This window comes from Hylobates moloch, unplaced genomic scaffold, assembly GCF_009828535.3.
Source record: "Hylobates moloch isolate HMO894 unplaced genomic scaffold, HMol_V3 SCAFFOLD_1, whole genome shotgun sequence".
Classification (NCBI taxonomy): domain Eukaryota; kingdom Metazoa; phylum Chordata; class Mammalia; order Primates; family Hylobatidae; genus Hylobates; species Hylobates moloch.
In genome coordinates this window covers 167605841-167630553 of record NW_026652276.1, presented here as the reverse complement: position 1 = coordinate 167630553, position 24713 = coordinate 167605841, and the positions used below count along the sequence as shown (strand labels likewise).

General features: G+C 39.3%; 1 protein-coding gene across 2 annotated transcripts in view; it reads right to left on the bottom strand.

Moving 5' to 3' along the window:
* Positions 1-20278, bottom strand: part of CDK6 (cyclin dependent kinase 6) — a 233703-nt gene extending 213425 nt beyond the window's left edge. Inside the window, exon 1 of one of the 2 annotated variants that reach the window (XM_058424585.1) lies at positions 19269-20278. In XM_058424585.1, coding sequence (XP_058280568.1) covers positions 19269-19501 — 233 coding nt within the window. In that variant the 5' untranslated portion in view covers positions 19502-20278. The remainder of the gene's footprint in view (positions 1-19268) is intronic. The other variant, XM_058424582.1, reaches the window with a different exon arrangement.
* Positions 20279-24713: the final 4435 nt, after the last annotated feature.

Here is a 24713-nt window from a genome sequence, read left to right as displayed (position 1 = left end):
CAAGCTTCAATTAAGTTTGTAATGATTCATTTGCATGCAGAATTTATTCTTTTAAATAATCAGACATGGGAATTTCCTGCAAAGAATTAATTCATAGTGGGCTTATTTTTTCAGTTTGTTTCCCTTAAGAAAAATCAATTGGCTAACATTCCCAATATGATGTCAAATTAGCTTTTCTATGTTACAATTTATATCAGCTGTTGGTTTCAGGGACGGTATATCAACAGTATGAAAACATAGAAGATGACAATGAATTTATAAAGCCAGGTGCAATCAGCAACAGAATAATGAAACAATGTTCTTTCTTCAATTATGGATCCTCTCCAGATGGTTATACTGTCCTTTAAATTAAGGAATGTGGAATAAATAGGGGAAAAGTATATCTCATGTGATCCCAATATTTCTCCAGAGCAGCTGTTCTTAAACTTTTTTGCTTCTGGTGAAATTAGCAGACAACTTCCTTGGTTCACATGCCCTTTGACATTACCTAAATTTAAGAACTGCTGCATAACAAAAACTTCCTGCAGGTAATAAGCAATTCTTGGGCTGCAGCCCTTCTGCTGTCAACCAGGAAAGCAAACTGAATTGCAAAAAAAAAAAAAAAAAAAGGCATTTTGATTATTCAAAAATTTATTTTAAGAAGTGTAATCAGACTTCCAGTTCAAAATGGTGGACCTATCACAAATATTTGCCTCCATTCTTTCTCAGTAAAAGAAATAGACCCATAATTACTAAAGGGCGTCCCACATACATAAAAAGGACAGCATTTAGTAAATTTGCTGGGTGACTGAAAATAAACAGAAATAAGGTGATGGAAGAAGTCACCAAAGAGACAGCGGTCTCCAAAGTGAAGAACATATAATCAGGAGATGTATTAAGAAAATATCTTCTATTTTTAGGTATTTTGTACCCCTTCATTTCAAAATCATTATTTTTATTAAATATACAATAATATATCTGTATATGTACATAATTTTTATAATTCAGTGAATATCAGTGACATGCTCAAATATTTTTACTAGAAGGGAGGCCACTGCCCTAGAACAAGCTATGAGGGCACTGTGGAGGAAGCAGAAGCTGGACTACAAGTCAACAGGTACAATGGAAAAAGGGAGGAAGAAGGGCAGCCATTTTCTTCCCACATTCAGGGGAGTCAACTAAACGTCTGTATATAGGATAACTGCACCAGTTAGCATTCCCATTGCCATCCCTGTACCTAAGATCTTGGAGTAAACCCTTTCTTATTGTGACATTTGAGAGTTTTTCCACGTCCTGACAGCCATTTTTCCCAGCCACCCAAAAGTAAAGCCTGTGAAGCATACTCCCATCCCAAGGTTCCTATGCCAAACAAGTCTCCCAAAAATTTTACTCAGAAATGACAGCTAGCAGGGAAGAAAAGATCTATTTAATAGTCTTACTAGCTAACCAGTCTTTACAAAAACTAATGGACATACAAGGCAGTAAGGGAGCAAGAAGGTCCAGACTTCTTACTGCCAGAAACAACTAGAAACTAGATAAACATATGAAACAACTGCTTTCAGATATTGGACTATAGGTAGTAGAGGACTGTGATTCCTGAGAGAGGGGAAACAAATGAGGTGAGCCCTAGATTGCCCTACCTTTCTGTTTGGAGGCAATTTCCAGACCACAGGCACAGGAAGGAGGAACCTCAAACAGAGTTCTGTAAATTCTGTAGTCTTGCCCAGCTGGGTAGGCAGAGATCAGAGTTGAGAAGACAAGGAGGCCAAAGTGGCTAAAATTTGGAAGACACAATACTGAAGAAGAGCTCCAGAAATCTACATGGGGTCTATCGAGTCCCTGGCTGAATATTAAGCTACACATGTGGAACTGCATGAAGTCAAGAAAGGTCAGCTTCTAAGAAAAGATCACCAAGGAGTTGTAAGATGAATGATTCCAGAGCTCACAGAGGGCAGAAAATGTTTCAAACTCCTTACCAGCCAAAGAGGAGAGAATACAAAAGAGTAATGTCTTAGTAGGGCTAAACTAGCCTGGAAGCAAAGCCTACATATACTAGATCCTCTCCCCAACAACAACAAAAGAGACAAACTAAAAATAAGCCTTGGAAGTGTAAAACTGAGCCACACGCAACTTTACTGCCTGCCAGAACAAAATCCAATTCTCTTTAAAGGAACAGAACAAAATCCAGCAGTTGACAATGTCATATTCACAATGTTTGGCATCCAGTAACACATTATTAGACATGCAGCCATACAGAACATGACCCATAAGCAGGAGAAAAATCAGTCAATAGAAATAGACTCAGAAATGACAGAACTTATGGAATAGCAGACAAAGAAATTAAATAAACTATTATAAACACTACAAAAATGCCCAAGGCCTTAAAGGAAAACATGGACACAGTGAGGAGAAAATTGGAAATATATAAATAAAAAATCAAATGGAACAAGTACCAAGATAAGCTATATGTTGGACCAAAGCAAGTCTTACTATCTTTAAAAAGTATTAGAATCATACAGAATTGTTCTCTGATCACAACAGAATTAGATAGAAAGAAACTGGAAAAACCCCTCACATGTCTGGAAATTTAAGAATCCATGGATTAAAGAATATATAACTAAAAATGGCTTAAAATAACCCAAATTGAATGAAAATTAAGCCATGACATATTCAAATTTGTGGGAAGATGCATATATTTGAAGATCCAAGCTTCTATTTTAAGAAGCTAAAACTAAGAACAAATTAAACCCAATGTAAGTAGGAAAAGAAGATAAAAACAAAATAAATATCAAGAGACCACAGACAAACAGAAGTGAAAGTTAATGAAACAAAAAACTGGGCTATCATCAATAAAACTGACAAAACTCCATCTGTATGTCAAGATAAAAAGAGCAAAATGCAAATTACCAATATCAGGAATAAAAGAGTGGACATCACTACAAATTCTACAGACATTAAAAAAGATAAGGAGATAAAGAATCTATACCAGTAAACTACCCCCCCGACAAAAACCCTAGAATAGACAAATCCCTTGAAAAATACAAAATTATAAAAGGTGATCTAACCTATAAGGTCTCATATTTATTAAGAAAATATAATTTGTAGTTAATAACCTACTCAAAAATAAATGCTAGGCCCAGATGACTTCATTAGTAAATTCTGTTAAATATTTAAGAACGAAAGAATGCCAATCCTACACAAAATCTTTCAGAAAATAGAAGAGGAAGAAACACTGCTCAACTCATTTTATGAAGCCAGCATTACCTCAAAATAAAAATCAGAGTTATTATAAAAAAAAATTACAGACCAATATCATTCATGAATATGCTTAACAAAATTTTAGCAATATATAAAAAGGCTATATCATGACCAAGTAGGGTTTATCCCAGGAATGTGAGCTTGGTTTAACTTTCAAAATTCAATCAGTATAATTCACAGCACAATAACAGAGTTTTAAAAAAACATATAATCAATTCAATTCTTCAGAAAAAACACTGACAAAATTCAGTACCCGATCATGAAAAACTCTCTAAGCAAACTAGGAATATAAGGGAACTTCATCAATCTGATAAAGGACACCTAGGAAAACTTACAGCTAACATTATACTTGAGGGCAAAAGTCTGAATAGTTTTCTCCTTATTATTGGGAACAAGGCAAAAACATCTGCCCTCACCACTTTTATTTGACATTACACTAGAGGTTCTAGCCAGGGCAAAAAAAGAAAGGAAAAGAAAGAAAAGACATATATATATATATATATACACATATATATATACACACATACATATATATACATATATATACACATATATATATACACATATATATATACACACATATATATATACACACACATACATATATATATATACACATATATATATATGGGGAAAGTACAACTGTCTATTCTCGGATGATGTGTCTGTGTATGTAAAAAAACTAAAATTTACAAAGAAGCTACCAGACTAATAAGGGAGTTTTTCAGATCATAAGACACAAGGTCACTATACAAAAAAGACTATAGCTCTCAATGATAAACATTTAAAAAGAAAAAACAATGCCTTTTACAATAACATCCAAAAACATTAAATGCAAAGAGATAAATTTAATAAAATGTAAGCAAGGGCATTACACTAAAAGCTACAAAACTCTGATGAGAGAAATTAAAGACCTAAATAAATGAAGAGATACACCATGTTCGTGATCAGAAGTCAGTGTCAATGTATATGCCTTCGCCCTAATTAATAGAGATTAAATGCTATCCCAATAGGAGAATTTTTGTGTTAACTAACAAGCTGACTCTAAAATTTATATGAAAATACAAAAGAAGAAGAGCAACAACAATTTTGAAAAACAAGAACAAAGTTGGAAAATGTATACTACCTGATTAAGACCTATACATTATAGTAATCAAAGTATGACATTGGCAAAAGGATAGACATATAGATCAATGGAAAAGAACAAAGAGTCTAAAAATAGGCCCAAATGTATATGCTCAACTAATGTTTAGCAAAGCTGCCAAGGTAATTCAAAATGAAGAAAGCACAGTATTTTCAATAAATGGTGCAGAAATAGCTGGATATCCATACAGGAAAAACGAACCTGAACCCTTACTTCAAGCCACACACACAGACTTGACTTGAATGCATCACAAATCTAAAATAAAAGCAAAAACTATAAAATTCTAGAAGAAAACATAGGAAAAATCCTATATGCCCTAGAGGTAAACAAATATTTATTAGGTAGGATACAAAAAAGCATAAGCTATCAAAGAAAAAAAAAGATAAATTAGACTTAGGTTAAATTAAAATATTCTGTTTGACATAAAGCATTAAGGAAATGAAAAGGCAAGCCAAAGACCTGAAGAAAATATTTGCAACCCATGTAGCTGACAAAAGACTGCTCCAGAATATATAGAGAACTCTTACAATACAATAAGATAACTCAATTTTAAAAAGTGGTCAATTTGAACAGAAACTTCCCAACAGAAGGTATCAGAATGGTCAACAGCCAAATGAAAAGATATTCAACAACATTAGTCATCAAGTAAATGTAAATTAAAATCACAATGTGTTATTAGTTCACACTCACTATAGAATGACTAAAAATAAAAAGATTGACAATACCAAGTATTCAGAAGGGTGCAAATCATATGGAACCTCTATACACTAGCACTGGAAATGGAACAACCAGTTTGGAGAAGTTTGACAATTTCTTAAAAATTAAATACACAATTGCCATACCAGTCAGCAATCTACCTGTAGGTATTTACCATACAAATGAAGCATATGTCATATCAATACAAAGACCTGTACACAAATATTCACAACAGCATTATTCATAACAGCCCTAAACTGGAAACAACAGAAATGATCATCAGTAGGTGAATGAATAAACAAATTGTGGTAAATCCATATGATGGAAAATGAACTACTCAAACAGTCAACAACATAAATGAATCTCAAAAACACTATCCATGAAAGCCAGATATAATAGAACATAATACTCTTTGATACTGTGTATATGAAACTCTAGAAAGGACAAATCTATAATGACAGAAAGAAGATTAGGTTGGCAGGGGTCCTGGTAGAGGGAGGAGATTTACTGCAAAGGGCCCTGTGGGATAATGGGAGTATTTTAGATGTTGATTGTGGTGGTGGTTAGTAGGTGAATAAATTTGTCAAAACTCGTAAAAAGCACACACTTAAAATGGGTGTATTTTACTGTACAAAAATTACACCTTTAGCTTTTTTTGACTTTAAAAAAGCCAAAGGATATTCAAAGATTACCAGACATTTAAAAAATCCAGCCACAGGAAAAACAAAAAAGTTAACCAAAAAAACTAAACACTGACAGAAACAGAGATAATGTGGAGGACTTTAAAAAAATTCACAGTAATTCAAAGAAATATTACAGAAAACCAGAGGAGGATGCTTTAAAAACCAACAACAAGTGGAGAACAAAAAATGATGTTTTGAAGTTAAAAATATTAATTACTGAGAGTAAATTCAGTAGACATTTGGAAAATAATATAGAAGTTTCTTTAGAATACAAAGCAAACACCAGAGAAAAGAGATGAATTAGAAAACAGATTAAAAGAAGAGACACAGAGATCCCAAATGCAAGATCAAATATCTGACTAACAGAAGAACCTTGTAAAGAGAATAGAACAAATGATGAAGAAGAAGCCATTAAAAAAAAACAAAATGAAGCAAATCTGCACTTAGAAAGATTCCACAGAATGCCCAGCAAATTAAATGGTGGTGGGAAACCGACCATATGTAAACACATAATATTTCTGGAGAACACAGATTGTGATAAAGGCAGACATGGCAAGAAAAAATAAAAAGGCAATTAGAAACTCCAGGAAAAACAAAATGACACAAGAAAGTCATGGCCTGAATAAAAAGTACACGAAAATACGGCATATTTTAAACAAGTGATGCAGAATAAGAAAAGAGAATCCAGATGTCTGTTTTTAAGAAAGAAGGACTCCATCAGCTTCATAGGGTTATAATGTTGAACCTGGAGAGAAGGAAACATAAAGGCTGAGTATTTGACCTAGCACTGAACTCTCTCTATATAGTTAGAAGAATGTAAGCACTGTTTACCAGTGTTCAACTTGCAAGGGTCAACCTTTAGAAAAGCAGGGAAGCCTCTGTTGCAGTGCGGAACAGAATGCAAATAAACAATTTTAGCAAAGTATCTGATAGAAATTGTGATGTTAAAGGGAGAACATAAGTGGAAGAAAGGTTAGGGGGATAAAATATTCTCTTCTTACTAAATGGAGAATCAAGAGATACTGCCCAAAGTGAAAGTACAAAAAATTGAAGTTTAGGGATATTATTTAAAATTATTATATGAAATAAAAATATCCCTATCTTACAGAAAGTGAAGGAAATACACAGTAGTATTATCAAGCTAAGTCCTCATTTTTCAGAGTAGAAAGTCAATAGATATTACTGAAGTTTAAATATCAAGAACTAGAGCAACAGCATATTATCTAAATTTATGGAGACCATAAACAGAAGCACCAAAAACAGACAGTGAAAAGAAGCTGTATCTGAGTATTGGGAATAGGAATAACTGGGGCAGGAGCTTTGCCTTTTTTATCATAAGCCCTTTCATACTACTTAGTATTAGTATTAATGTCATGATTACAAAAAAGCTGGGGGTGGGGGAGTGGAAATTCTTTAACATTCCTTCCATTAAGAGGTGGTGTATGTCTCTACCTCTTGAATCTCTGGGGCTTTGAACTCAAATATAAACAACAAAACATGGCATAATTAACACTGCTTGTTCTCAGGGACACCAACTTTTAAAGCCATGAGCCAACATGTATGTTCAACTATTCTGAAGCTTTGATGCTGAAAGGGAAGCCCAGGCCACCTGGTGTAGGTCAGTGTAGGTGCTCTGCTCAAAAACCCGAGCTCAGATCCCAGCCTTCGCCAACCAACTTGCATGAACCACCCAGGCTTGAAAGTGAAGACGCCTAGAATAATCAAACTACCAGTTTTTGAATAATTTCCAGCTGATGTCCCAGACATCTTGGAACAGAGATATGCCACTCTCACTGTGCTCTGTCTGAATTCTCCACCTGCTAAATTCATGAATATAAGATAATGGTTGTTTTAGGCCCCTACATGTTGGAGTAATTTACTACATAGCAATATTAACCAGAAAAATTGCTTTAATAGAAAAATGTAATTATTTTAAACAAAAAACTGCAAATAACTCTCCTCACCTGCAAACTTTGGTACTCTATTAACTTCCTTGCAACATATCTGACAACTGACTGGGAACACCACAATTTTTTTTTTCTTTTCTATTCTATTACTCATTCCCTCTCTTCCTTCCTTCTTTCCCTTTCTTTTCCTTAATTCTCTTATTACTATACATATTATATAAATTATGTTATATATATAATTAGTTTATTGCTACGTAATAATATATTAGTATTATCAGTGATGTCACAACCCATTACGTGATCACGATCAGCTATTCTAAGCAGAGGAGGAAGGTGCTTGGAATGGTAGCCCCAAACAGGAGTAATGGGACAAGGTTCATAATGGGACTGGCCACTCGGGCTTCACAGCTTGTAAAGGCAGCGATAGCCATTTACACAAGGCTCTTTAGGGAAATGCACGTCAATATTTTAATATGACATACATATTACATGGGCATCCCTGCTTGTAAGGACAGCTATGGCCATTAATATAAGGCTCTTTAGGGAAATATAAAATATGACTCTTTAGAAGTCATATTTTAATATAACTAATTTTACAGTAAAACAAAAATGAGCAGTCACAGCCCAGAGAATCTTAAACCATGTTCATAAATTTCCATCAAAATATGTAAATTCAATCTGCAAAAACTGATATGATGATTTAAAATATCATTAAAATATCACTTAATATTATTGGCATAAAATTATGTTCATAATTTAATGAAAACAGTAGTGGAAGAATTAGCTTAGAAAGGGTATATCTCAGTGTCCAATCTACTTGCCAATCATTACATTATTAAATAACTCCTAATTCTTAGGTCAGAATCCAATTTACTACCTATTAGAGACTATATAATTTTGAAGAGTTTTAAATGCAATACTGAGTGAATAGAAAAATAAAATATCTAATAAATTGTAGTGTTAGTTTACATTTTTACTGTCAATAAAGTTACTGTGAAAACAGTAATCTTTAGTCATGGCTTAACTATTTATTCACTCAGTCATTTACTCAACTGATATTTACCAGGCACTGTTCTGGATGCTGGAGATAATGCAGGGAGCAAAACAAAAATTTTTGCCCTCAGGGAGCTTATATTCTAATGGGAAGCTGACATTCAACATTAATTCATACAAATATTCAACAGATAATTGAGTGCTAGGCACACTGGGCAATGCAAAAATGATTAAAATAAGGTGCCCAAGAAAAAGCAGACAGCAATGCCATTTTATTTTTGCAGAATTGTAAGAATGATAATCTGAGTTTACTCGTTCCATAAGCACTGGTTTGAGGGCTTTCTAAATATGGCAGAATTTTCATCTACTTTCAGATCACCAGGTTTCAGAGTTTGAAGTTTATCAAGAAACTTCAGATCTACTCACTATCCCAAGTTCTCTTACTGTTTTTTTTATTTTCTCTCTCACTGCTACCTTAACTTAGCTTATCTTCTACCACCTTCTTCCCTTCTTTTAATGAGCATGTTGTCCTTTCAGATACATAAATACATCTCCAGACCATTTTCTATTTGCCTAATGATGGATTCACCTCTTACTTTTATCAACTAAAGTTAAAAAAAAAAAACAAACCTATACCATCTTTCCTAAACAAAGATGTTTCTCTTGACTCATCTCAAAAGTCTAGTTTTTCTAGGATTGGATTGGTAATACCGAGTCAGTCACATTCATACAGCTCTCCTTGAAATCAGTTCCATCACTTTGAGTCAGTCAATACTTGAGGAGTAATGTCTGTGAAATAGACTTCTTCCCTTCACAAAACTTTAGCTGAGAACCCAAGTGGCATCAGTTCTCATCTAATCAGCTAGAAGTTAAATAGCCATTGATTAAGTTTCATGGGCTTAAAATAATTTGTAAGAATTAGCAGAATGTTACCACTCTTCTTTTGAGTCTTAATATGTAAAAAAAAAAAAAAAACATGCGTCATTTCAAAGAAGCTATGTTTTCCCAGGTCAAGGGAACTTACATAATTTGAATGTATTTCATTCATGATCAGCACTGGGAGTCCCTTCTAGCCCAATCTCCAAATCTGTCTCTTGGTTTCTCATGGTTCAACAAGAAAATATCTCATTTTAACCCAAGATTATTTAACAACTTTTTAAAGTGATTCTACATGGTTGAAATGTATACTATATCAGCTAAAACTCCCAACTTGAAATGACTCAGACAGTCCCTTGGGTTCTTCTAAAAAGTTTTAAAACGTACTGGTCTGAGTAAACTAAACTTTAAAACTAAAGTTTAAAAGTCTACCCTTGAAATGCAAAGATGTCTTTTTTCAGAAAAAGTTTTTATTATTTGTGGAGACAGGGTCTCCCTATGTTGCCCAGGCTGGTCTCTAACTTCTAGGCTCAAGGAATCTTCCCGCCCTAGCCTCCCAAAGTGCTAGAATTACAGGTGTGAGCCACTGTGCCTGGCCTTCTTTTGTTTTTCTTGTTCTGCTGCTGGAAAGGTGTAAGAGTTAATGTTCCTAACTTTATACTTTGAACCTTCTAAAAATAAAAGTATTTTAGGATAAATGAATGTTTTTTTCTAATCATTAGGAACACCTACCACAGAAATTATAAGATTATTTGCAATAAAAGGAAGCAAAGGAAAAAAAAAAGCAAATTCACTAAAGATTAGTGCCCCTAAAAAAGAACTGTTTCATTGCTGTGAATAGAACTCTTAATGATTTAAACAGAGGACACAGAACAAAATTTTAAATGTCATAAGTCAGTCACGCCATAGGAACAGCCTCAGAAAATAAACAAGCAGAAATTCCAAGGTATGACAAAAATGAATAATTCTGTTTGAGATTTTGAAATTAAAAAATAAAAGAAAGAAAGAACAAGCAAAGAATCCAACTCCTCTTTGGGTTAATTTGAATAGTGAAATACAGAAGAAATCATCAAGCTCCCATCAGTTTTGACAACGTGTTCTCAGGAGCATTTGGTCCACAGACACTCCCACAATAAACCCATTAATAAACAGGAAGAGCACTGGGTAAACACGACACCAATATCCAATACCCAAATGAAAGATTATATTTTACTTTAATTACTATAAACTCAATACACATCTTTTCAGAAGTACCTAGCTCCATTCATACTTTCACAATGTAGGGTGGAATGAAAGTGCTGCCAATCGGTAATACAGATATCTGTGTACATGTCAGTTTCTTCCAGGAAATTATAAACTACTTGAGAGCAGGAATTCGTTTTGTTAATAATACCTTATATTTGTATAATATTAGATCTTTGTATACATAATTTCATTTGATCAGAGTAAACCACCAAGGTCTAAAGAGCAGTAGTAATTTCTATTTTATTGTGGGGATATGGCAGCCAAGAGACATGAGGAATTTACCCTAGGTCACTCAACTATTAAATAATAAGTAGAGGAATCAGGATAAGAATCAGTTTTCTGACTCCTAGCCCACAAGCATGAACATTTAAAAGACTTATTATTATGGAAAATTTCAAACATATATAAATGCAGAGAGACTAGTACAATAAAACTCCACAGTTTCAACAGTGATCAACTCATAGTCCATTCTTATTGCATCTCTATCCCATTTTGAAACAAATTCAGAACACATACCATTTTTTGGGTAAACATTTCAATATGCACTTTTTGTGACTACTGACTTAATCCCACTTAACAAAGCACTGAACATAACAGATGCTCATAAATACTTGCTGAATGCCAGAGACCTCACCTGTATTTTCAGACATGATTACTCATTTCTAACTAAAAAAAATTAAATTCTGAATTTCTAAATGGCGCATATTCTCTCACTTAGAAATACTTATTCAGGGTTACAAGACATCAGACATCATGCTAAATGCTTGGGATACTGCAAGGAACAAGACAACACAGTCCCTTCTTTCGAGAATCTTGTACTCCACTGTTCTGCATGCACATGCGTGCACACACACACACACACACACACACACACCCTAACCATATGTGTCTTAAGAAACTGGAATGAGTTCAAACTGGAAGAATACTTCTTAATTAAACCTACCAGTTTGTCAAGATGGAATCCAAATTCTCTGTACACAAATTATGAAGAGGAGTAGAAGACAAGGCTCAAATGAAATTCAGAATCATCATCTTTTATAGAAATTATTAGGAAGGTTTTATCTAATTCTGCTCTAACAGGTTTTCCACTATTGAAAGGCAAAGAAATTAAAATTAATGAGGAAAATAAAAGAATTCAAGCAATTGATCAAAATGTATTTATAATACCTTACTTTCTTACATTTGAAATGTTCAAATCATTTTCAGCTTTTGCTGAATGCATGCTCATTTCCTAATGTTAATGTCTTCTTTGCAGTATATAAATTAAGTCCAAGGTTGCACAGTTAACTATAACAATGAATCATACTTAAATTTTAAAACTCACTTTCATATAAACTATGTCGATTGGAGTAAGACAAAAATGAAACTTCCTTTTTTCAGTATTTCCTAAATTATTTCCCAGGAATTCCAATAAGTGTAATCCAATATACAGATCCATTCTCCCTCCTTGACACTCCTTAGTATTAACATTATTTCACATGATAGAAATAATTCATATGGTGTCTTCCTCTATAACTGGACCCCTTTTCAATGATTTCACTCAACTTGTTACATATTCACCTTATATCCAATGGATATAGGGTATAAACGAACGTGACCACAAGACACTCTCTGCCTTAAAGAGCTTACAAATAGAGTGTGAAAGAGTAGAGAGTCAGAAGAGGGCTGTCATGAGAGTTAACATTCCATCTTACATAACAGAAATAATATAAGGGGACAGATAACAAGCTAAGTGCCATAAAGGAGGTCCAAAGTTACCAGGGCTCAAAGGAAGCAGAAATGTTATCCAAATCGAGGTATTAAGGAATACAGAACAAAGAAAGTGACATTTGAGGTTGGCCCTGAAGGATAAGCAGAATTTCAACAGGTGGAGAGTGGTGCAGGAGAGGTACCAAGTGCACATTCAGAGATCTGTTCAAATTAAAGTAACAGAGGTGGATGGCAAGAAATCTATTAGGGCAAATGGAGTAGTCCATTTGTCTGTAGGATACACGTTAACAAATACAGAGGAAGAACATGAGAATATCCTGTCAAAGCCAAAGCAAGTACAATATTGAAGATAAAAAATGGGTAGTCAGGAAAAGTTTAAATATGAATAAGTATTTGAAGACTCTTCCTAAATAGACTTCACATGTGTATGCCTTACAGTTAATACCCACAGATCTCCCAATGTCAATAGTCAAGATACTTGCTAATGCAGTATACAACTCTAAAAGGATGAAAAGTGCTTATCTAAGGGGTTTAAAATTTCAATCAATCAGGAAACATATATGGGTTAACCAATGGTTATGGACACCATGTTATTTATGGATGTAAAATACACAATCCTGGTCCTCAAGTCAGCAAACATAAAGTCACTAAACTGAAAATACTTTTACATCTCAAGGGATTTTTTTCTGGTATATGCAATGACCATCAGTCATCCTGTCCTGCTAATGTTTAATATAAACCTCTGTCTGAATCTTAGCCATCCTCAATCAGTTTATATCTACAATGCATATAATCACAGAATAACACTGTTCACTAACAATGAGATAATGTTTTGCATTCATAAAACTCAAATTTTATTATTATAAAACAGATCAAAGGGGGTTGCACGAGGTTAAATCTAAGACTTCTTCCAATTAAAAAAATCCTTATGCTGTGATTCTAATTCTACTGAACTAAATCCTTTAGGAAGGCCAGAGAATAGGAATAATTTAAATGGCTACTTAAATTACAAAGCCAGTAGATGTCCAAATTTCGGCAAACTACTATAGACAAAGGAGATGGTCAAAAATGTTTCATAATAATCCTGACTCAAATGGACTTCCAGACTACAAATGTACACTTGCATAGATTCCTGCCACGTGCCTTGCAGTCCCTCCGGTTCACCTCTCAGGCAAGAGAAGCTACATGTGCAGCTGGTAAAATAAAAATCAGGTATGGCAGCAAACTGGTGATATTCAAGACAATTACCAAGCAGCTCTTGGAAAAATCGTCTCTCTGATTGCTGGCCTGCCTGCTCCACCAAACCTAGCATCTATGGATCATCACTCAAATGGTGACCTTCATGTAAGAATGCTTGTTATCAACCACTGGTGCGTTTTCAGTGCTGCCTCCTGGATCTTGGACAAAGCCCAAGATCATACACACTAACTTCTCCTGTTAACAATTCACTGACACCCAGATTTCATCTCTGCTGTGTTCTGTTACATCAAGAAGCTCACAATTAATTTACTTCCTATGAAGACAGAGCAACTCATCTGAACCTCATGAGAAAGAACAATAGTGTGATTAGTTCCTCAGAAGGCATGGAAAACACATATTTATGTGTCTGATGGTTGTTGTGCCATCTAATTTTTAAGTATTATGATGTTATTTCATTAACCAGAATGTTACGTAATGTGCCAGAGCCACATTATGTAATACTTCATTCATCAGACAAGTACTAAGTGTTTCAATTTTTCCTATTCCTCTTTCTCTAAAATGAATTCAATATTATTAATGAATTACCTATATAATTTACCTGTATTATCATTTAACTATAGATATTTTAAATTATTATAATTAATTTAAATTATCATAATTATAGCACAACTTCCTTAAAAGAAGAATTTACTGGAATAATACTTTTGAAGAGCTATACTTCAGTACGGTATACTGCAGAATTCAGGAATTTACTGAATTGTTATTCATTTATTGTTATGTCATTCATTCCTGGCAAATCCTGGCAAACTGTCACTTTTGTCTACATATAGTTCATTTTTTCCAAACTAGAAATGTACTCACCCGATTTAACTGCTTCCATCAAACAAACAAACAAAAATTGCTACTTAGTTTTAAGAACAAGTCAATAACTTTAAAATGGCATGACAGACAAGTAGCTTGACCTCCAGAGTGTCTTCCAACCCTAATATCCATGGTTTTACAATGATAGGCCGCATGTATGGTGTGTTTCCTTCTTAAAAAACTTTCTTAAGAAATCATTAATAGTGAGGCATTTGTTTTTTTAAAAAAGAAATAATTTATTTTTAATAGGAACCTATTTGCATAGATATTCATTTACCCACGTCTTAAATATAGGAAAATATCCCCAAAGATATTCAAGTTTATACAAGTTTTCCTCTTATAGACCTTTTTTGTCCTTGATTCCATAGAGAGATTCTAATAATTCTATGTTGATAATAGTTGTATAAAAGGGATATAACTGCAATGTCAAAAATTCAGCATTATCAAGTTCTTCTGTAGGAATAAAAAATGAGCAGAATACCATTGTGAAAATGTTTATTTACTAAACAACCTTGATAAATTAGAAACTTTTCAAGGAACTCTCAGAGACAGAAAGAACAAACATATTTTTAACATACTGATATTTAAAAGGAGAATTAAACTCCTGCTTTTCCTGCTTTTATTGAAAAAAGCCCTAGTAAATGTATTATTCAACCACACAAATAGCAATTTTATTCAGAAGGATTCTCATGAACTAATCCAGTTGAAGACCTGGCTTTACAGAATCAAATACGTCATGTGTCTTTTACCCTGTTAACAATTAGGTTTTCCAGAGAAAATCACATTTTTACTCACCTTTTATGAAATATATTACTAAGATCTTTAAAAAAGAGAAAATTAGAAAACTCTCCTTGAATAATCATTAAGCTTTACAGCCTTTTCTTTGGGTTTTTTGTTTTGTTTTTAAAGCAGTGACTACTCTAATTATAATATTTAAACATCGTAAGTTTATTCACTGATATGTAATGACTTTTAGTTTCCAGAGCCAATACTTGAATTTGAATTGCTTTTACTGTTACACTAATAAATACAATCCCTAGAGACAATACAGGTAAGCACTTGCTTGTATCTTTCTTACAGCACATGATCCTATCATGTATCAGGGTTATGGTGATCATCTTATTCCTTCAAACATGGGAAGAACTGCTTCAGGAGAGTAGCCAGGTATGATTTACCCAGGTATCTTTCCCAGCATCTAGCCCCATGGTTTTTAAAGCGCATGCCCTTCCTAAATCCTTTTTGAATAAATGGAGCTCAAATGTTCACTTATATTAGCTATGTGTCAGTATCTCATATAGATAAATCCCTATGTCCCTAAGGTAAAATTTAATCTTCAAAAAGCACTTGATTCTGATTAGCCTTTTGGTTATGTTGCCTACTCAGTCAGGAAATTCCTGGTAACCGAATTATCAGAAATCAGTTGTTCTATAAAACTGGTTAGGTTAAGTATAACAAAGCAAAGCAATTAAAATAAATATGCGTAAATTTTTAAAGAGAAGAAAGAACTGCTCATCTCGTTACGAGGCAAGTTCTACAAGTGCGGAGACTTTTCCAGGCTTGTTCATTGCTATATCCCCAACTTCTAGAAGAGTCTGGCACATAGTGGACCCTCAGTAAATATTTGGTGAATGAACAGACTGCTGACAAAACATGCTATAATTTTATCTCTTGTTTTTAGTTCAGGCTGTTAAAACAAGATCCATTTGTGCAGTGCAGAAACTCCAATACAGGTTCACAGTGAAGTCCTATTCTGGCAAAGGTTCCAGGATTTGGGATTACCAAATGTAAAAAAAGAGTAAATTTACTTCCCAGACACTGACTGGCTGATCAAGCGAGGGCCTGGGATACATCAAGTGCAGGTAAGCAAGAATTTCAAGTCATTATCCCTGTGCATGCAGGCAGTACCATTGCCAGCAATAACAAGTCAGCTTTTCTGGCAAATCCATCAAAATTAAATCTTAAACTTTTGAAAAAACTAATATGTTTATTATGCTCTGTTAGCTTAAAGGCTTAACTATCTGTGGGAAGGGCCTATAATTATGATCAATTACTTATGACTTGAAGGTACTTATAAAAGCATCTGCCCTTTTAAGAAACCATTAAAGAACCAGGCTTAAGACTGTAAAACTAATCCTAGGGGCAATAATAAATCACAGGTTTGGGGACCCAACTTTGACAACTCTCCCTTGGAAAGAAAAGAATTGCTGTCAACTGTCCTTATTTCCTGACCCTGTCTGAGCAAATATTTGCAACCTCTAAAATCCAGAATTCTTAGTCTGGCCAAGCAAATCATGGGGACTAATGGTTGTTTCAAGGCAGAGGCAGAAGAGAAGAAACAGGAAGGAAACAAAAAGAGAATGAAGATCTGTAGCTCATGAGGGTGACATCATCAATAATTTCCTCAAGTATCACTGAATTTCATGGCTTGTGACTGGGAGTCTTTTCTGACATCCTACAGGCTAATTATCCTCAAGCATCTTCTTGGTTCCAGAGCCTGTAATGTCTGGGTTTGAATATGATTTGTTCTACAAAAAAGGTCAGGTGAATTGACCCCTCCCTGTGAAGCTGCTCCATGGCAAGAGACCACAAATCTGCTGAAATGCAAACAATCCTTTAGATATCTGAAGTACTTTCAAATTTACAAAGTGCTTTCACATACACCATCTCATTTTATTCTCACGACTTTAACAGGTAGGTGCCATCATCACCACTTAACACGTAAAAATAATTTTAGAAAACAATGCCTTTGTCTTCAGTTCATAAGTATATTCTCCTGAAATTCACAGTACAGAATCCATGGGTCAGTTAGAAACGTCTAGAAACACATCAATCTCAGGAGGATAAATCAAGAGAATAGGATGGATCACACAAAATCTACAAGCACAATGGCAGAAAGTGTGCTTCTGGTATAAGAATGGCGTGAGCTTTGTAAACAATAGTGTTATACAGGGGTGCCTCTGCAGTACCTCTACGTTTGGAAGGACATTATTCATTCATATACGTGACTTAATTGGATACTCCATAGGTAACAGACAAAATAAAACAAGAACTTCCGTCTTAAATTTGTAGTGGTGGAATTCATCCTTCGGGATGTATTAGGTGATTCCTCTAGGACGACAGCTGAGTTACAGGGGGCTAAATATACCCTCCCCTTTTCCCTCCAATATCACAAAGAGCCCCCCAAAGGGATTTTGTTGTTTTTAACAAAGAAAATACACAGAAAAAAAGTCATCTATAGCTTTTTATATATAATCTCATCTTCCAAAACACTCATTCTCCTTCACTAGCTAAAGCAGAGGTATAATGCGGTCCTAACTTTATAACCATTTACTGCTTTATTTATATATTTATGATTCTTTGATGCCTTCTAGCTTGAGTCTAAACTGCGTTGGGAACAAAGCACCGCACAAATCACCAGCCTGGGATAAGAGGAGACAAGTTAAAACCTCCCAGGAAGATTCTGTAGATACTTGGTCTCTCTGAGTCTGTGGAGAGTTTGGTATTTCAAAGGTCAGTCTTGGGTCTCTCCACTTTGATGACTAATGTTAAATTGTTTGACTTTTTACAAAAATATTTAGCTGTGCTTATTTACATCATTTCATCCTCAGCGCACACAGTAGGCATGTATTTGTTGAACAGAAGCCCTAAATGGATGAGAAAAAAGATATTTCTGCTACACATTTTCTCAAGATCAAGAAAGGTAAAATCACAACCCAATTTGTAGAAGTTTCTAGGCATTCCTTTTCAATGTAAAGCTATGCATCTCTGTTTAAAAAGGAAAAGGATGACACAACCAAACAATGTCAACCACACAATGGGGAAATTCCAGGATCACTAAGAAAACACCATTATCCTAAGTCACACATTTTCATTTAATACTGGTTACCACACAGGAAAGAGTAAGAACTGCTGTCTCCCCACCCACTCGCACGACCCATCTGGGAGAAGCATGGGCAGAACATTTATGATCTAACCATACCACATCTTGGACTCACATTTAACCCTTTGGAGAATTAGTCTACAGAGTATGTCCACCCAGAGATACAAGAGATACAAAGTAAAACAGACGCAGGGATAACAGTTTTGGAAGAAATTTTTATGACGCTGTTTGAGATTGGGCATCAGCACTCAAACTCCTTAGACCACCAGGAGTCATTCTTATTACGCAACTTTAATAAAGAGAAACTGAGAATATGACTGGCAAAAATATTATGATGTTTCTGCATCTTCTTAACCTGATTTATACTAGGCTCCACCCATGAAGTTCCCACTGATTATCACACAGCATCCTCATTCTCCAGTCTCACCTACTCTGTCTTTCAAAAATTCCCTAACGTCATGGCCAGGAAAAATATGAAGGGGCTAGCGGGGCATGTCTCAGGTTGGCTTATCCTGTCCCTAAAACGCACCTACCTCCCCCGGACCCTCCTTCAGGGCGGGCAGGGAGAAAACGCTTCTAAGTTGCACAGCTGCAGGGAAGCCTGCGCAGGTCATGTTTTTTTGACTTGTCTTTCGGCTCGCTGTCTGGCAAGGTCACCGGCTCTGGCTCGCGGCTCTGTCGATAAAACTTAACTCTCACTCTGTAAGACCAACAGGTCGCGCAGGACCTCCCCAGTGGCCCTCTGCCCCGCACCTTTCTGGGCCTGAGGATTCCTGGCTCGGCCCTCCCCGCGCGCGCGCGGCCCCAGATGGCGAGAGCGCAGCTCCCTGGCTCACCTGACCACGTTGGGGTGCTCGAAGGTCTCCAGGTGCCTCAGCACCGCCACCTCGCGGATGGTGGAGAGCGGCATGCCCTCCTCGCCCGTCTGCACCCGCACGCGCTTCAATGCCACGAAACGGCCTCCGTTCTTCAAGTCGCGGGCCTTGAACACCTTCCCATAGGCGCCCTCCCCGATCTCCGCCACGCATTCGTACTGCTGGTCAGCGCGACACAGGCCGTCCTTCTCCATGCCGCCTGGACGCCGCCCGGCGCGGCGCCGCTGGGGCGGGCGGGGGGTGCGCTCAACTAGCTGGCGGCCGCCGCTCGCCTACTCCGGGGCTCCCCAGAGATCGGTCTAGCTTTACTTGCTCCCCGCCGGCTCAGGCGCTCGGGCGCTAGGGCTTTCGCCGCTGCAGAGGCTGGATGGAGAGACCTCCCCGCGGGGCTGGCGTAACCCTGGTGCCGCCGCCGCGAAACTCCGCCTGCAGAGTCGCCGCCGCCGCCGCCGGAGGAGCGGAGCCGATCCCTCCTCTTCCCTCCCCGAAGCGAAGTCCTCAACACAGACAGAGACGATTACATAGCCTCTGCCCAAGCGCTTCTCAGTCCAGAATCATTGCACCTAAAGGAGGAGACAGGAGGTTAAGAAGAAAGTGCAATCAGACAGCCCAGAAGCCTTCCTCGGGGTTCCTCCAGACTCCCCTCCTCCTCCTTTACGAAGCCTCCATCGCTACCCTCCGCGCGCTCCTGCCCTCTCCCAAGCCGCTTAATCCTTCCTGGTTCCTCCGAGAAAAGCGAAGTTACTTTTCTTTCCCTGCAGGGCTGAAGCCGTCTTCGCGCGGAGAGGTTGCAGGGGCCCCTCGGGGATGAGCGAGCGGCGCGGGACGCAGTGGAACGGGAGGGGGCGTGCCGAGCAGCCCAGAGTGTGCCGGGAGCGCGGGGGAGGGGAGGCGCCGGGCACGTCAATGTCACGGCTTAATATTTATCCCTATATCATTGTGTTGCGCCGCTACCCTCCCCGCCTCCTGAGGCCCGGACGTGCAGGGAGACGGGGTGCAGGGGTGCCGGAGGGCGTTCAGGGGTCGCACACAAGCTGGAGCGGAAGGACTGTTGGTCCATCCGTGTGGGGCCGCAGAATGTGGGTGGGGGCTCCCAGGACCCTGTAACCCGATGCTGGGAATGTGCGAGAAGGGGTGGTCAGACATCTGCTCAGAAATTGCTTCCTTTCTTTCTACTTTCAGTTTTTCTACGAGGAGACATTTAAAAACGACTCGCATACACAAATGGTCTTTTTGGGGTAAAGGAGTCTCGGCTGGAAACGGAATTCTCTCTCCGACTGGGAGGACCTCCCTGGTGGAAACCTTGGGAAGACCAGCCATCTGGTCGGGGAGGGTTGGGGCTAATCGGGGGTGGGCGAGCGAGAGGTCCTGGAGGAGGGGAGACATCGTCCCCCCCGGGATCCCAAGGGTGGGAGAAAGGGGTGTTCGCCACAATTTCGCTTGTCGTCTCCTTAAAGAATAACTTACTTAAGGAAGGGGATAGCATAATCGCGCCTCGTCGTTAAGTTTTAAACTGATTTCGACCTGAGCAAAACTCAACCTCCCTTTCAGAGGGTGGGGGGTGGGGGGTTAAATCCTGCGCCTCCAGGGGTGAGAGAGAAGGTCTCTGCCCTCGGGGCCCGGACTCGCGAACCTTTTCCCACTCCCAGGACCTCCCCGCTGTAGGTAGCAGAGGTGGCTGCCCCATTCCCCCTCCGGCTAAAGGCCCGGTCCAGTCTGCAGCCGGACGCCCCCGGAGCCCTCTGCACAACAACGCGCCGGAGAAGGGTACCCGAACTTTCCCTCCCCATTCAGCAGCTATCTGGGACCTAGAGGGGCTCCCTCCTCCACGGCTCGGCAGGACTTTCACCACGACGGCCGCGTGTCCGGAATTCCCGGGGCACCTCGGAATTACCTGCCTCGCAACCGCTGGCCCGCTCGCCTTTTGCCAGGAATTAAACGGCGTGACCCCCACGAGGAGCGGGTGGAGCGGGCCGCGGCGAGAGCAGAGCTTCTGGCACTCACTCCATTCAGAACTTTCCTTAAAAGCCGAGGAAAGAGCCCCCAGGGACTGCCCGGAGGTCTGAGCCAGGTCGAGGGCCACACAGGTAGCCGGGGAGCCGCCGCCGGCCGCCCAACCCGCCTGTCCTGCGTCCCCCCATCCCCCTCCCGCTCGAGTCTAGCCCCGGGCTCCGTAGCGAAGGAAGCATCGGGGACGTCCCACCCCCGCAGGGAACTGCGCCTGCTGCCCCCGCCGGGCCCCGCACTGCCCTGGCTCTCCCCCCACTCGCCCCCCAGACGGTCGGCTTCGGCGGAGAGAAACGGGAGCAGCAATGCCTTTTCCCCCCCTCTCCTCCACTTTTTTTTGTTGTTGTTGTTGCTTTCCCACGCTGGCTGAATGTGACTTGACCCCATTTCAAAAAAAGTTTGACATAGTGCTTCAACATTTCCGCATTCCTCCGCGACTACAAAGGCTGCAGCCGCCTCCTTCTGCTTTCTGTCTCTGCTCTCTGTCTTCACACTCAATGAAATCCTTCATGCGCCTCTCCCGAAGCCTGCCAAGCACCACAAGGGTCGCCACCAGCACAGCGACAAGAGGCCACACCGGGGACCGCGACTCCCGCGTGTGCGCATACGCAGATGCGCCCATATGCACACGGACGGGCGCGCTGCGGGGACCAGGGCTGCTCACTGCGGGGCGTGTTTAACTCCAATACTTTAAATTATAAAAGTAAACTTGGAAACTAAAGCAAACGTGCGTCTTCGCGGGGCTCCAAGCCTGGGCACTGGCCGGCTGCGTGCACTTTTCTGTGTATAACATGCCCGCAGGAAGCCTGCGTTAACATTTATCTCGTGGAGGGGAAGGTGGAGCCCACACCCACACCTCAGCGAGCTGGAGAGGCAGTTTTCGAGGGGGAAACGCAAGCACATTCTCCAGCATGGAGTCCCTAGAGGCAGTGCATTTTAAACCCTAAATGTGAATTATTATGTGAGTGTCCGAGTAGAGTTCCAGTTCCGTTTGGAGAAACTGGATGAGGAGTGTTCCGTGTGGGTGTGTGTGCGCACGGATACGTGGAAGCAGGATCTCGGTGTCGTGGGTGTCCCTAGGATGGGATCTCCCCCTCTCGTCAGATAAGGAGAATCCTCTAGCTCCCCAAAACTGGCCCCCATAACCAATCCCGTCTCAGTTCGTAAGGGGTTAACCAAAGCCGATTCCAAGGAAACACAGGTCCCCCCTACCCCCGCCACCCTCCACTTACCCCACCCACAGTTCTGCCTCGGACCCCGGCCAATCCCCCAGATCTCCCCCGGGACCCCCCACCCCGCAGCCCACCCACCCGAGCGCACAGCTCCTCACCTGAGGGGCCCAGTCGCGTCGGGCCTCCCGAGGGGGCTGCGAGTGTCAGTCGGCTCTCCGCACGTGTCCGCGGCCTCGCGGAGCAGGTAATCAGACTCTGGGGAAGGAGTTACCAGCACTCTCTCCGGCGAGGGGGTGGGCACAGCGGCGGAGGGCGGAGGGACGGCGGAGGGCGCCGCCCGCGCCGCTCGCTGGGGGCGGACGGGGGCCGCGGGGCTCCGGCCGGCGCTGGGGGCCCCAGCCGGGGAGGCAGCGGGGGCGACCGTGCTGGGTGGGGGCAGGGACCCGCGAAGCCAACTCTGCCGGAGACCCAGCCCGCGGCGGGGCTGGGGGCTCGTGGCGCAGTGGCAAGAAAGTGTGCAAATTAAAGCCTTCCGGAGAGAAAGGAGGCGGCCGAGCCCCGGCAGTGCTCCGAGCTCCGGGCTCCCTAGCTCCCTTCTACGAGTCGGGGGCTAGAAGGGCGCGGGGGGGTGGGGGTGGGGAGTTAAATGAAAATTTCCGGCTTTCACTGAAACTGTAGTAGGGGGATCCTGCGACTAAAATAAGCGGCATTAGTGGGAGAGAGTGGGACGTGTCGTCGGGAGTCGGCGGAGTTTCCAAACCCAGGGTCGCCCAGAGTTGGGGTTTTGACAGGGTGAAGCGGGGGGTATCCTCACTGTGTGACGTGGACGGATGGGAAAAACACAAAACAACCAACAATAATTATGAGGGGCCGATGGGGGTGGTAAATACCAATACTTTCCAAGAAACTGAAAAATCAGACCAAAAAATAACTCTTCTCTTAAAAAAATAAAGAAAAAGTTTGGCAGGATGCCTTGCAGAAAAGAAAATACTAATCTGTCCAAGCACTTTTCACTTTCAGCATGAGCTACATTTGTTTTGTTTTCCTTCGCTTCCTTTCTGCCTCACAAAGCCCTATCTTTTCCTTTTAGACAGAGGATATGGTTTGGAAATTGTCAGGCACTCTTACGGTTAACGACCTACTTGAAGGGGCTGGCGGGTTCACAATTATTAAGTGGTTAGTAACTGCTGAGGGTTCACTAACGTGTTTCAGAGGAACTAAAATTTAGTGTAAATAATAGAACTGCAGATAGTAGATACATACACAAAAAGAGGAGTGCTCAGTTTAAATGCATTATTGGAAATCTGAAATTTGAAACCTTGTAAGAATGTATACTTTACCTGCTGAGAAACCCTTGAATACAATTATTTCAGGTGAAAATGAGATTTTGGAGAGAAAAAAGTCTTCAAAACTTTCTACAATGGAGTAAAAGAAAACTTGAAATAGCTGTCTTTTTGGAAAGAATTTGGTGTTCTCCCCAAAATCTCTATCTGTAGAATACTTGAAACCCTTTAAAACATCTTAAAGCAAAACTTTTCACAAAATTATTTACTTCAGTGCTTTGTAGAAAAATTAAAACCCGGCAAAATTCTGTTTGAATTGGAAATACTATTCTATAAATCTTTTGACTTTAAAACCATGTTATTAATCTCACAGTAAATCAAAATTTTGCCTTTATAAAATTGATTCTATATTATAGTGTGAGGTAAGGCTAGGGAAATAAAAATTGATGCATTTCCAGTAGCACATATTTTGCAATGCATTATAATAGTTTTTTCTTTAAAAATAAAAGTGAATAATTGTATGTCTTTAAGCTTAAGATAATTCATAAAATACATTTGTGTTAAGAGCATGTCTTCTAAAATAAGATCCAGTTTTCTGAACAAAATTTGTATTTATAAGGCTATCTATAATCTCATATACCTTATAAATTTAAGAAGGCAAATCATTAGATTTTATATTTACATAAAATATTGGATCACTACAAGTCACTAATTAGACTTTAAGCCAGAGACACAAGTGAGAATCCTCCATTTTGATAATTGTTCACACTTATCATTTGCCTTTTAAAACAAGATTTACTTGCTGGTAATTAACATGTTTATATAATCCAGAAATAATTGCCTGCAAATAGGAACCAGCATATCATGGCTAGAATTTATTTGAATAAATCATTTATTAAAAAAATAGCCACAAATATTAAATTAACAGAGAAGTGTCTTTTCTA